This window comes from Leptodactylus fuscus, chromosome 1, assembly GCF_031893055.1.
Source record: "Leptodactylus fuscus isolate aLepFus1 chromosome 1, aLepFus1.hap2, whole genome shotgun sequence".
In the NCBI taxonomy this organism is placed as follows: Eukaryota; Metazoa; Chordata; class Amphibia; order Anura; family Leptodactylidae; genus Leptodactylus; species Leptodactylus fuscus.
In genome coordinates, this window is record NC_134265.1 from 282,043,477 (window position 1) to 282,057,946 (window position 14,470).

Below are 14,470 nucleotides of genomic sequence, written 5' to 3' on the forward strand. Positions count from 1 at the left end.
GTGCACATACCCCAGACTTTTGCAAGTTGGCAAGCTATTCCTTTCATGTAACGTGTACGACTAAGTGCCTGACTCTGGCATTGTATAAGAAAGATGTGCTTTTAGCAAAATATATCATTGCCAGGGGAATACTGTCTTCTGCCTCCCACAGCGCTTCTCCAAGAAAAGGAGCAAAAAACACTTCAGAAAAATAATTCCATATGTAAGTTCTTTAAACAACACCAAGCTGTAGTATTCCGGCATGTCCTGAAGTGCCCTCCTCTCACCCTATGATGGAGTATGAAACATAAATAATGAACGCACATTGGAGTCAGAGGTACTCTCACATGCCAGCAGCAATATAACAAGCCTCAGTACAGGCAAAAGTTGAGCTCAGCATCAAATAAAGTGACCACATATTGCTTCAACTAGACAGACACAGATCACTTCTGCCTGCTCCAAGATATAGATTGCTACATTTTTTTTTCCAGCCTCATAAAAAGTAAAAATACAGTGAAATAAAACAGTTTTAGAACCATGTACACGGAAATAAAGGGTCTTAGCACATCATTTCAACTTGGCAATGTCAAGCCGATCAGGTAGTACAGTCAAAACTTTTACAGTCAAGTGTAGTCACAAATGAGTTTTTTAGTCTTTACTATGCTTTGTAATAAATAGCCGTATCGGAGAGGTCTGAACAATTCATGTAATCTTCCAAAGATATAAATCATTTCAATGAGCTGCGTATACCAGGTAAGATAAGGTTACCCAAATATCTAAAGCTGAAGCATGGTAATAGTTCACTCCAGTACTTACGGTATAACAGAGAGCAAAATCATCTATCTATCTATCTATCCTCCTATCTATCTATCTCCTATCTATCTATCTATCTATCTATCTATCTCCTATCTATCTATCTATCTATCTATCTATCTATCTATCTATCTATCTATCTATCTATCCATCCATCCACATCTAAGATTATCAGTATAGCGTGTACATGTCATGTGTCTGTCTCCAGCCTCTGCACACTGTGTCTCAGCTAGTGCAGTCAGTGTTGGGCGTGGTGACATCATTATGTTACCCCATCAGCAGGCTGATGTCATCTCTAATAACTGTAAGGGAACCAGAGGGACATCTAGAAATTAATACCGCACTCTTAATAAAACAAGTACTGGAGCTTAGACTTCAATTGCTTTTAATATTTTATAATTCTCCATATTATATTTTTTCATTTTAATTTGAAGTTTGAGACCAGAGCCAATAAGGGAAATGTGAACGCTAGTATATTATTAGAAAAGTGATCATAAGCTGCACTTTCTACCTGCTGGTAAAGAGCTCAGGGCACAGTCCCTCAGGAGCAGTGATCAAAGTAATGTCTGGTACTTGCGTCTCACTTCCTAAATATTCATCATTCATTTGGTCACTTTCTTAAAGTGTTGCTGCCATTTTATAAGATTTCTGATGTGTTATAGTGGAATGGCTGAAGTTTCAACTGATTGGAGTCAAACTCCTGAGACTCTCTACTATCAGAAGAATTAAAAGGGTCTATACACTCCGCTTTAAAATGTACTAAATAGGCCACCTCACCATTTGTTGACTAAGGCTGAGTTCACACGGGGTATTTTGCACCAGATTTGATGCGGAGGCCTCCGTTCCACAATACGGGTAGCCATGACTGGATGCGGTGCAATGTACCGGTATCCAGTCGTGGCACTCCAATCCGGATTAGCCCCAAATGAATGGGCCTAGTCGGGAGTGTCTTCAGGCGAATCCGCCTGAAGAATGAGCATGTCCCTTCTTTTTTCCAGGAGCTGGAACAAATGGCTCCCAGAAAAAAGAACTGACCGACTCCCATTGATTTCAGAATCTGCAACCTGCAAACCATTTGATAGAATCTGCAACTTGAAGCTCCCAATGGAGATGTGAACACAGTCTAAAGTATAGAACCTGAACATGACTTTGTGATGAGAGCGGACAAGTGCTCCTGAGAATCAGCAGCGTGCGCTGAGAAATGGCAATTTCTCTGTTGTAGTTTCTGGTATGGGTTTCAGGACCTAGAGACACTGGTCAAACACCTGCTTCTACTACAATGCAAAGTGGCCTAAACTCTAGCACTTTCAAGAATGGAAGACATATCTATGTTATAATGAAGTCTATGTATGATTTCTATTAGAATACTAAGTAGTCACAGAGTAAGAATGACACTTACATCATGCATGGAGTCAAGGAGTTTAGTTAAGTGGAAATATCGCTGCCAGCTCTGTCCAGCACTATGTGGACTCTTCATTAATATTTTCCTTAGTTCTTTAATATAATTCAGTCTCATTTCTTCAAACGCAGCTTGGCATTTAAGTCCATCTTTAGGAACTAGGTTGGAAAAAAACAGGAAGAAGTCAATGAGCAAAACATTAAGTGGTAAATCATGTCACAAAAATCTATATACTAGTAGCATAAGATGATGGTAAAAATGCATATCTATCTATCTATCTATCTATCTATCTATCTATCTATCTATCTATCTATCTATCTAGTCACTTTTCCCTTGGCTCAAGAAAACAGACAGCAAATTAGATGACACTGGCCCATCATTCACTATAAACAGTAGTAAGCGTTAGGTAAGATGGAAAAAAAGGAACCGCTAAAAATGGATCCTGATCTACAGTATGCAGGAAATGTTTTCAACCACAGAATTTGGCCTCTATTTCAGCATTTTCAGATCCCTCAGTCCTCAGAGTAATGTTCACTATACTTCTCTGCTTTTACCGTACGGTTTAATGTTGCACCAACATCATTTACACTGGAAAATAAAATAGAAGGAAATTCTACAAACAAACTGAACTAAACTGAAACACAAACATTTTGGAGAAGTGCCCAGATTCTTGGATTGGGTTTATTAAACACAGTCGTACTATCGATCTGGAAAGTTTCCAATTCCCTATGGGTTAGGAAGTATATGAAATACTGTATGAAAATGGAAGAGAACACACGACCTGTTGCCACTGGTAATTCACAGTTTGCAACTAGAGATAGAACTTTACAACTAATATGTCACAACCAACAATTCTGAGCAATACCTCCATACTGAGCACTGTATGCTCAGAAAAGCTGCACACAACATGTTCATGCACTGCCATGTGCTGCCACTAGATCTCACATTGACATGTTGGCATTAATATTGCCATTTCCTCCACAGTAAATATTACGAGAGAGTAGATTGTGGATTTTAATAGCTAATTCATATCCATAAATATCTTTGTACAGTAATATAATGCCATATATATTAGCAATTCTAAAGTTCCCATTTACGTATAAGTGTTGACATCATAAATCATGGCTTGCCATACTTTTTATTTTCATATATATATCACACCAGTTTTTTTTTTTTTAAATAAATTGTACCCTGGATAATCAACACTGTAAGGGATTGTAGGGTTATAGGTTGGATGGACTGATGTCTTCATCCAACCTCATCTACTATGTAACTATATATGCTCCATCACACTACATATGGACAAGTACTGCTTCTATGGTTATAGCTCTGTATACCCGACAGCTCATGAAGCTTGAACAGCAGTGGACAGAGGATCCAAGCCTTTGGGCTTAAGGTTATAGGTGGAAAAAAAATGTTTTAAATATTTTCACCAAAAATCTCTGCATACATTTGTAACTTATAATAGAAATTAGGGCAGGGTTTTCAGGTCCAGGATACGGTGCAAATTGTCATTGTGGATTCCACAAGAGATTTCCAATATCAAATTGTAATGCAAAAATCTGTTCAGACTTTAAGACATGCAGTGGAATGTAAAATATGAAACCTGTCCTATCCAGTTAAAATGATGTGGAGAAATTACAATTAAAAGAGATTTATAGTGTGAAAAAATATCTGTGCAGATACCTGATGGATTCTTTATCTACTGCAAGTAAAAATACTCTTATGCTTTATTACTATCACCCTGTACAATAGTCTGGTGATTTTAGTGCCGTTTCCTTGATCACTTTAGAAGCTAAACTACACCTAGTAAGGGTGCACGTAAGGGGTTAAACCCACCAAAACAATGCAAGACATGTTGGCTACTGTGCCACGGCATGATATAAATCGATATGCAGATAAGATGTACTGCTTCTTTTGGCTGAGTCAGCTACCCATATTTTCTGTAAGTGTGTTATTACAGAAGTGGGGTTTCTGAAAAGCAGTCAGATTACAAGTCTATTTACAAGATAAAAGGCCCTTTATAAGCTTATCGCCGCAAAAATAGCTTGAACAAGTTCCATTTAACTTTGCCCTTTTCATCCCACCCACATGCCTCACAGAGAAAACACTCATTAGCTTTCTCTTTTGATGCGACATAAGATTATTTTTCTCCTTTAAGATTTGCAAAATGGTAAAAGTATACTAAGCTAATGTTTACTGAAGACTACCAGCAGAACTCGACACAAAAAAGAAGTTTCCTTGCTCCTGGACCGACGAATGTGAAGAGTGAAGCTAGGCATACGCTTTAGGTAGCTTTCCCTTATAGACATACTTGTATGAATTGACAAAGCAAGCATGGTGACTTCAACAGTAAGATTGCCAAATGGTGGTGTTTTTTTGCAATGTGGGGTCCTGACGTAAGGCTAAGATCCCACATTGTGGAACATAGCCAAAAAAACACTCAGCATTGGAAAAGTATCTAGTTTTTTTCGGCAGCATTTTTCATAGCGTTTTTCTCTGTGGTTTTTGTCCCCTTATTAAATCTATAGGGAAGCATGAGCATTTCCGCAGGTATAATTGACAGCATTTCCACAGCATTTCTTTTCTGCAATGTGTGGATGGGATTAGCCAGACTCTCATTCACTTTGCTGGTACGGTAAAACGCAGCGTTTTTTCCTGCTGTATTTCCGCAACATCAGGCCTTAGCCTAAAGCATATCTGCAAAGTTTCAGAACTGAATCAGAACTTTTGTTACCATAGAGACAAGACACAACTGATTACCTTCACAAATGTCACTTATCAGGTATTTTACTATATGCCTAGCTTCAATTGTTCCTTCTACAGAAAACTAAAAAAAAAATCTTATAATGAGCAAAAATGAGGTCTAATCCACAACAAGTAGGTATTATTTTTAACTTTCTGTCTAGTGGAAAAAAAATGATCAAATAATAGCGTACTTGTCCTACAGTATGTGATGTAAGGTAACACAACTACAGAGGAAATTGGGTGAATGAAATCTAGTTAGAAAAATGCTTCTGTTTTACAATCATTGTATCTATCTAGCAATATCTGCATGGAATATGGGCGCAAATCAGCGGCAAAGACACATCTGTTACATGCAAAAGTGGAATTTGCAGCAAAAATTGAGAAGAAATGTGCAGCACCCTAAATCAATGCAGATATTTCTCTTTTAAGTTTTTAAACACAGAGGCTAAGGGAGCGTTCACACTAGTGTCGGTGTCTGACAGCTAGTGTCCGCTGCTAATGTTTGTTCAAAATCTTGTGTGGACATTAGCAGCGGACACTAGCTGTGTCCATGACATTTTGTATTGATTTAAATGGACATCGGGTGCGTTCTTTTACTGTCCGTGGGTATCCTTAACTGTCCGTTCCCAAAGATGTCAAGCGGACAGAAAAAACCTACATGTTGGGTTTTGCTGTCCGCTTGAAAAGTCGGACATCTTTGGGAACGGACAGTTAAGGACACCCACGGACAGTAAAAGAACGCACCCGATGTCCATTTAAATCAATACAAAATGTCACGGACACAGCTAGTGTCTGCTGCTAATGTCCGCAAGATTTTGAACAGACATTAGCAGCGGACACTACCTGTCAGACACCTACGGTAGTGTGAACGCCGCCTTAGGCCCCATGCAGAGACCATGGTGGTTTTTCCTGCAGCGCTTTTCACAAAAAGTCCATAAAATTTTCCTCTGTAGATTTTCTGCTTAATTTATACCTATAAGGAAACTGCAGGCATTTCCTTATGGCATAACTGACATGCTGTAATTTCTAAAAACGCAACGGTTTATGCCACATGGAGTACCGGCCTAAGGCTCTATCCAGATGACCATGCTGAAAAACAGCAATGACAGACAGACTTTCCACAACCGTTTTGTATCCATGGAGCACCCGTTTACACAGATTTCTAGACTTAAAGGGATTGCCCAGTTTCAGACTAATATTGAGAGACAAATAATATTGTTTGTATAAGAAAAAGATATAATTTTCCAATTTACTTTCTGTATCAATTCCTCATGGTTTTATAGATCTCTACTTGCTGTGATTCACTCTTATTTCCATTGGATATAAATCAGTCCATGGTCATGTGATCTGCAGTCCATGGTCATGTGATGAGTGCACAGGTGCACAGCTCGTTACCAGGCAGATGTCTGATTACTGGGCTGTGACTATAACAATTTATGCACCTGTGTGTACATCACATGACCATGGACCGTATATATCACATGACCACGGACTGATTGTTATTCACTGGGAGTAAGCAAAATCAATGACAGCAAGCAGAGATCTGGAAAACCCTTAGGAATTCACACAGAAAATATTGAATTGTAGAACTTTTTCTTATACAAACTATAACATTTGTCTCTTAATTTTTGTCTGTAACTGGACAACCCCGTTATCACTACTGAGAGATCCAAGAACACGGACACTTTATAACAGCTGTCATATGAATAGCTCCAATGAAACTCACTGATTTTAATGTAGGCGGTTTAACAGATTTGTGTGAATAAAGCCTAAACCTAAAATGAAAGCTAAAAGTAAAGAAATATGGCGGCTATCACTGTCTTGTAGAGATCCAATAGAATGTACAAGGGTTAATCTCCTGCTTGAGAAAAAAGAAAAAAACACAGCTTACGCATTTCAGGCATTAATGACTAAGGGATCGTTCATTAACGCCCGAAACGCGTAAGCTGGGTTTTTTTCTTTTTTTCTCATGTCTGGATCCATGTTCATGTAGATGTTTTTAATCATCCTTAGTAAAAGTTAATTTTTATTTATTCACTGGCATGCTGGAGTAATTTTTTCCTTTTGTATACCATTTTACCTCTTGCAACAGTCTGGGGGCTCTCCGTGCAGCCTGTATTCATGCTCATAACATTATTTGGAGGTCGCTCTGATATGGTTGTAGCAACTCATTTTTGTATTTAATCTCCTGCTGTCCCACTCCACTAACACTGAGGCAGACTAATGTAGGGGGCTTAGCCAAGGGTCAAGGCTTATCTATATTTTTGTTCTATTGCAGACAGGGCACAGGAAGGAGACTTCTGTTCCAGCCAGTTGTCTTACAGCCAGACACAAACAATGAGGTGGAGGGGGAACATATCTGAGCTACATGGAGTATTTTTCTATAGATTTCTCAGCTATAACTGTAATATGAGAAAAAAAAGAAGGATCAATGATACGGAGAAGATGAAGTGCTGGGATCTCGTGTCCATTTGTTCGAGTGCTTTCTGGGCTTAGGGCTCCTTTATTGGGGTTTTGAGTATGCAATAGTTTTTCACAGTGATCAGAAATCTGACTGAATGAGACATCTGAACAGTTTTGTTTTTTTGGTTGGGTATCATTATCCATCACAGTAACAATGAGAAGTAATGAGAATCAGTAACAATAAGTACACATAGTTTACCTGTGCTAAGCAGCAACAAAACTTTCATGATTGTGTATTCCTCAAAAGTTAGCTGCAAACGGTTGAACTCCAGACTTATCTGCTGCATACTTTGGCACAGCTCATACATGGCAGACTGGCGCATCCTCTCTCTGCAAAAGAACAAAGCATGCAAAATCAGGAATACCTGTACATAGATCTGTACTGTCACAATAAAAATGAATAATTTCTAAAAAATAAAAAAAAATGTTATATAAAAAACTGATAAATAAGAACGCAAAGAGTGTGGCTTAAACAGGCACTAACAAAGTTAACTTAACTGGAACCAGATAGTCCTAAAGCAAAATCTGGTAAAATATTGCAAATTAGATTACATATCCAGAAATGTCTGTGTATTTGAGAAATGGTTTTGAGAGAGGAGGGGCAGCAGAAGAGCAGAGGACTCCTAGATCAGAGAAATGGCAAGAGAAGAGGCATCTATAGAGCTGTGAACGATACATCAATGTGATTGTAGAGTGGTGGATCCTACAAAGTGCACTGATATATAATACTGATCTAGAAATGTACATCTTCCTACAAGGTTTACAAGCGTCATAAAATAATGATAACCCTCCCAACATGTTAGCTTGATGCATGTGGGATTATTGGGAATCTTGCTGTATATGACAGTCCTTCTAAAGTACTTTTCACCACATTGTTTTGTATCATCTGTGCGCCAATCTGAAATACTTGCTGAGAAAAACTCAAGTCATAAAATCCATATTGACCTCTAAAAGATCAATGAATGAACTTGTTTGGTTTGTGAAGCAGCAGAGGGCAGAGCGCTTCAGCTACTTGACAGTAATAGATATCACCACAAACCACACAATTACTTTATTTAAATAAAGCCATAGAGAAATCATGTCAGAAATTGACTTTTCTATGCAGAAAATAGCTAGGTTACTTTGTACTGCCCCATGGACACATCCTTCCAATGTCAGTACGTGTTTATCCTTGTGTTTCATATACAGTTTATGGAAAGACATGCGAGAATAATGAGATTCATTGAGGGATTCTCACATACTTTCTAGGTTGCAAATTATTCATTTATTAAGAATACAAATTATACTTGTGAGGTCTCAAGAATATGGTCTACAATACTTTATTACAATAGTGGATTATGTAAGTATTGCTGCTGTCAAGTGACATCTGCATCATCCATTAGTCTCTTTTTATCTCCACTAAAAGCTTTAATATCAGTCTTCATTGTGGTCATAGACGTGTCAATAAAACAACTGATCCAACTGATAATGAGCAGTCAGACAGGTAATTGGTATGTCTATAATGACAAAGAAAATCTGCTGAGAGTGATGAAAATCTTTATGGAAAGATCATCGAAGCTGCTTAATAATTATGGAAATTATTCCTGGTCTTTAGTCTTTATCATGGCAGCTGTAGTGTTCTCTAACTGAGCGCAGTATTATTATTATGTTATATGAAATATCTTAGATCATTATTTCATCAATTTGAGGATTTTATATTTTGTTAATATGTTTATAAATTTTCCTGAAATTTTTCAGTTTTCATACTGACCATTGAATTGCAGACTGTAGCTTCCTATTCTCTAGAAATCATTTCTTACTAGTCATTTCACTATCAGGACAGGCAGAATAATAAGGAACAGTAGCAAATAACATATACTCCACCACTGAAAATAGGTGATGGTCACCGCTCTCTTTCTCCACTTCCCTGGACAGCAACCATTGCACATTATAGAAAGCATGCCCACAGCAAGGCTTGGACTGGTCTATAGGTGAACCCCTCCAATGGGTCTCTAGATCACCGTGGCATGGAAAAGTACACTCACTATACTTCATACAGATGCTTATCATACAGCATCTCAACTAGCCCATATTTCAGTATAAGATATTGGGTAGATGATTTAAGAAAATACAGATTTTTTTAATATCCTGTAGACACACTGGCTGGTTGATATGACATGTACATACAATGTCATGCCGACCGGTATCCTTCCTTCCTGAGTCCCTTTATCACACTCACTCTACAGGGGCCCATGTCGCCAGTCATCTTGCATAGTCTAGGCCTGAGGCCTACTGCTGTGAGAGCTCATTTTCCTAACTCACAGAGGGACAAGTCCAGGACAAGAGCTAGGCGGCACATTACTGACTGGACCCAGAACAGAAATAATCAGAGACAAGGGTTAGGCATCAAACTAGTGCTGAAAAAATATGTTAGCGACATTGTAAGAATTTGTGAATGAGTGTAACAAGGGTAATATTTACATGTAGCTGTATAGTGAGCCCCCAGAATGAACTATATTGGTGGACTCTAGGCACTTCAGCCTGACACTGCCCATAGCACTCACCCACAAAGAAAAAGAAAAGACAATTATTTTGATGAAGTTTTTTACATTCATGTGGTTACTGTAAAGCAATTCTCAAACAACATTTGGTTCAAGAGCAATGCAGAAGTTCTAAAGATAATATTACATTGGAAAAGAATCAGAATGTAAGTTTAGGTTGAACATTGTCGTGTACAGTTTCTATGTGTAAGTCTGCCCTTTTATATAGTATAATAGCTAGACTACTGTCTTCTGCCCTGTAAACCAGTTTGGTCTGTTTTTCTTCATGATTATGTCAAATATAAATATCCAGATCAATACCCCAGTTATATAATAAAACTCCTATTTAAACCAGTAATAGGGAAATCCAGTATTACTGTACAGCAATTTATTTTGTAAATACAAATATTAAGGATGTAGGCAGCAGGTATGCAAGGCGGTGAGCGGCGAGCGCATGAATCATTCCATCTATGACTTAAACCTAATGCTTTTCATTGTAGAATTTCTATTCTTAAGCCACAAAATATAACAAATAAGTCTAAAAAAAGAATGTCCGTAGCAGACAGCTGAGTTCACTATGCAGAAGATATTTCTTTAGCACAGTTTTTACTGTGGACTCCGTCCTTGATTAATTCTTTTAGTGGGTCAGTCCCTTCTTTATGCATCATTTCCTCTGAGTTACAGTCAGCAGATGCCAGTGTTGTTTGGAATGAAATCTGTTGTTGAAAGAGTGAATTATTCTGCATGTTCTTGTTTTAAGTTTCTACATCAGTCCAGGGGATGAACATCCATCACAATACATTTCATGTGTTTCCTGATTATGTTCAGCTCCTTGCACCATGGGTATGAAGGAGCCTTAATACAGGAGTCCAATTTATGGATTTACACAAATTTTCTATCTGGGCACTAATGTTATATCATTGTATACAAATGCAACAATAAATTATGAGGGTCTGATCCACTGTGTGTTGTATTACAGTGGTGGTCTTCTCTACAAACACTGCTTCTACAACTGAACACAAAGTGCCTAAGGCTTTCTAATACTGATCTGTATACAGTATATGTCTGTCTGGGCACCCCTGTCTTTCCTACTGATCCCCTGTCCTTCAGCTGAGGGACACAGCCCAGAACATTAATCTTCCACAGTAATCTGTATTTTATCAAACTAAATTGCACAATTGAATTGTTAAATATGATATTATGACTTTAGAATGGTGTGTATTTATGCTCCACACATCTCAAGTGATTCTTTATAAAAATCCTGCCAAAATATGCTTTACAACTTTATTATAACCAGGGGCATAGCTGTAGGGGCTGCAGAGGTTGACCATGAGCTTTGGTGACTGAGATTTTATATCTGGCCCAGGACTTTAAGGTGATGCCTCCAATGAAGGTCATTACAAAATGCCCTCATACACAAAGGATGCAATGAATGTCACAATGCAACAGAAAAGCTAACATGTGCGTGATAACAAAACTGTTATAGAAGCAAATAGTTACATTATTTCAGAAAACAATGCAAAGCATAACATCTCACATACAGTATGTCAGATAAGTGATGTAAAAAACAACTATCAAGTCAATATATCACTCAATCACATTAGACCTAAACAGGTAAGCAGACATGATGTTCACACTGAGAAAACACACCATTAACCATACAGCTTGTTGTGTGAATTTATCCTGCTTACCGTTACTATAGAAATCAGAATACCAAGAAGAATTACAGGCTTTATAACTAAAAGGTCATTAAGAGGTAGCTGCAGTCTTACAGAACATTATGCAATGCTAATCCCAAATTTCTGAGGCTGCAAACAAATTACCTTCTCAAAACACAGGCAAGTGAATGGTGAATATCATATTTACTGTGGCTGAATCAGTCTGTAAGGTTATATCAGCTTGGAGAGTTTGCTATGTATTAGCTGGGTGTTATATTGCCTTTGTAGACTTAACAGTTTTAGGATGAAGACTGATCGGTAAAGACACAGGTAGACATTGTCCATCTACCACCAAACCCCTGAATATCTTACCAAAATTAAAATGTGACAATATAAAAGTTATAGTACAGTTCCTCAGCAAGCCCTCTTCTAAGTCCATATGGCCCTGGTTCTGTCTGTGCCCTGGCCCTATTCACCCTAACCATAGGGGGTTTTGTTTCATTGAAATCGCCATTCATATCCCTGTGAGGTCGTATACATGAACTGTCACCATTTATGTAAGTTAGAATGTAGATTCTGACATGGATGTTGAGGTGGATCCCTAGTATGAACAAGGCAGAACTAATTCAGGCAGGGTGTCAGAAACATATTACTACAGATATACTGATACTTTAGGCCTATAACTTGAAGCATCCACTGTATAAAACATCAATAAGCAAGCTTGAAAAACATCTACATACAGGTACTCTATATTACAGTAAGGCCTTATTCACATGACAGTGCCGTTCCTCAGAAACCTAAGGTCTGTGGAAAAACAGCTGCGTTGGTCCACTAAAATCTGTTGAAACATGACATATGTGAATAACGGCTTATCTATATGGGGAATGGCAGCGTTTCCTTGTATAATTGACAGACTGTAATTTACAAAAATGCAACTTTTTTGAAATCACATATAGATACTTTCTTGGAAGACTTACAAAATCACAGCAGAGCTGATCTATAATGTCTATCTGTACATGCTGTAAGCCGATGGCTGGTCAGGTAATGGAGGGGGTGTACATCTCACCCAGACAACTAAAGTGGGTGAGAAAACTCCAGAAAGAACGTTTCTCAGCACATAACTATTGTCTGCTGAGGGTTATTTCCAGTTACTGGGCTGGATTTTTAGGAATGGCAGGTAGGGGTGGTAGTGGGACCTGTCACTCCAACCCCTCCAGTCCACACTTTGGGGATGTTCCGGCATTGACTCATTTGCAGAGAGTCTCCTCATCAAGGAAGGCTTAAGAAGCCAGCTCCAGCAGCAGACTGAGGGCAGAGATTGGCTGGAGAGCCAAAGAGAGAGGTCATATTTTTGGAGCTGTGTCCTGAGTGATTCTACTGGCTTTGGGTTTCTGTTATTCTAGGTGAGGTAACCTATTCTATGTTTAGTTAGAGCCTAGCTGGGCAGATATTTATTTTTGTATTGTTTCCTTTTGTTGCTACACTATATTTTTGAGTGGAAATAAGCTCTACCTTTGTTTTGGACTAAAGAAACTGGACTTGTGTGTCTATGCCACCCCACCTAGCAACCCCAGACCCTGACAATGTATAGAGTGAAAGAAATGTTTCCCCATATAGAAGGGACGGTTCATCCAAGTTCATTTCTCTAATAATTACACCATGTTATATTTCCTCTCATTCTCGACAGACCCAGTGACTCAATCTAGTGCAGTCAATTGCTTTGAATATTAGGAAGTTATTTTAGGAAGCTAAAACCACATTGAAGCAGAGTGCTTACAAATATCCATATGTCTATGATGATTATGCCATATGTGATCTATGGAATTAAAGAATGACTAGTTGCAGAAAAACAGAACAAAGATTAAAGCGTATATCCAAATGTAAAACAAATTTTCATGAATGAATATTACAGGTGAATACAAGAAACTTGGTTACATATCTTTTGAAAGAAATATGTTTCCTTGTCCATTTGTCAGATGAAGTTACTTTTTACATAGATGTCTAAGGAGAGGGAAGGAGGAAATAACTGCAGCTGCTCCACTCTGCAGGAGGGAGAAATCTTTAGACATTGCCATCTTTCGAGCTGTGCAGAGGTGGATTCTGTAAAAATAATCCAGTCTTGGTCTCCCTTTAACCAGCTTAAGATGCATCTGATTTATTAAGAGGATCATGCTGCTTTATAAATTAGGTGCAGTATCCTGCTCTCCGTGTTTCTCTGTACCTCAAATCTACATCGTTAATAGCAGGTGTAGATTTGACCAATCAATTACTCTAGTTCCTGGAATAAATTATAGTAACTGTGTGGGGCTGGGGAAATCCCACCCATTTTTGTAAGCCCCACCCACCATTTGGAAACGTGGCATTCAGAACGCAAATGGTGCAAAAGTCCACAAAAAGTATGCAGCATGAGGTGGCACTACTGTGAATATCTGATAAAATCAGCAGTCAAATAAATGGAAGAAATTTCTTATAGCAGACTGGTGACGCTAATATAGAAGTAGGTGGTGCTCAACTGCTAAATACCAAGAGTGCGTATAACAGCAAAAAAAAGAAAAATGAAAAGCAGGGCACTCACCCAAAGCGTCTGTAAAAACTCACAAAGTCTTCAATAAAGTATCAACATAGTCAGGAGGAGGAACGCCTAGTACGTAAGGGCGGGTTCACATCTGTGCCCCGGTCTTCTCCTGCCGACAGGAGACGGAAACCTGGCAGTTAGTGTCTGCCTGTGAGCGTTTTGTGGTCTCCATGGTGAAACCGTTTTTTTTTAAGCGGACACAAAGTCCTGCATGTCCGACTTTGTGTCTAGATAAACAAAAACTGTTTTGCCACGGAGAGGCAGAAGACGCTCACGGCCAGACACTTTGCAGACCCATTCATTTGAATGAGTTTGA

At 38.5% G+C, this 14,470-nt stretch overlaps 1 protein-coding gene across 2 annotated transcripts in view; it reads right to left on the reverse strand.

Annotated features, from left to right (window-relative positions):
- NR3C2 (nuclear receptor subfamily 3 group C member 2) overlaps window positions 1-14,470 on the reverse strand; it is a 294,278-nt gene that overhangs the window by 30,282 nt on the left and 249,526 nt on the right. For both annotated transcript variants that reach the window (XM_075288112.1, XM_075288105.1), the window contains exons 7-8: window positions 7,602-7,732; window positions 2,192-2,349 (exon numbers count right to left, since the gene is read on the reverse strand). In XM_075288112.1, coding sequence (XP_075144213.1) covers window positions 2,192-2,349; window positions 7,602-7,732 — 289 coding nt within the window. The remainder of the gene's footprint in view (window positions 1-2,191; window positions 2,350-7,601; window positions 7,733-14,470) is intronic.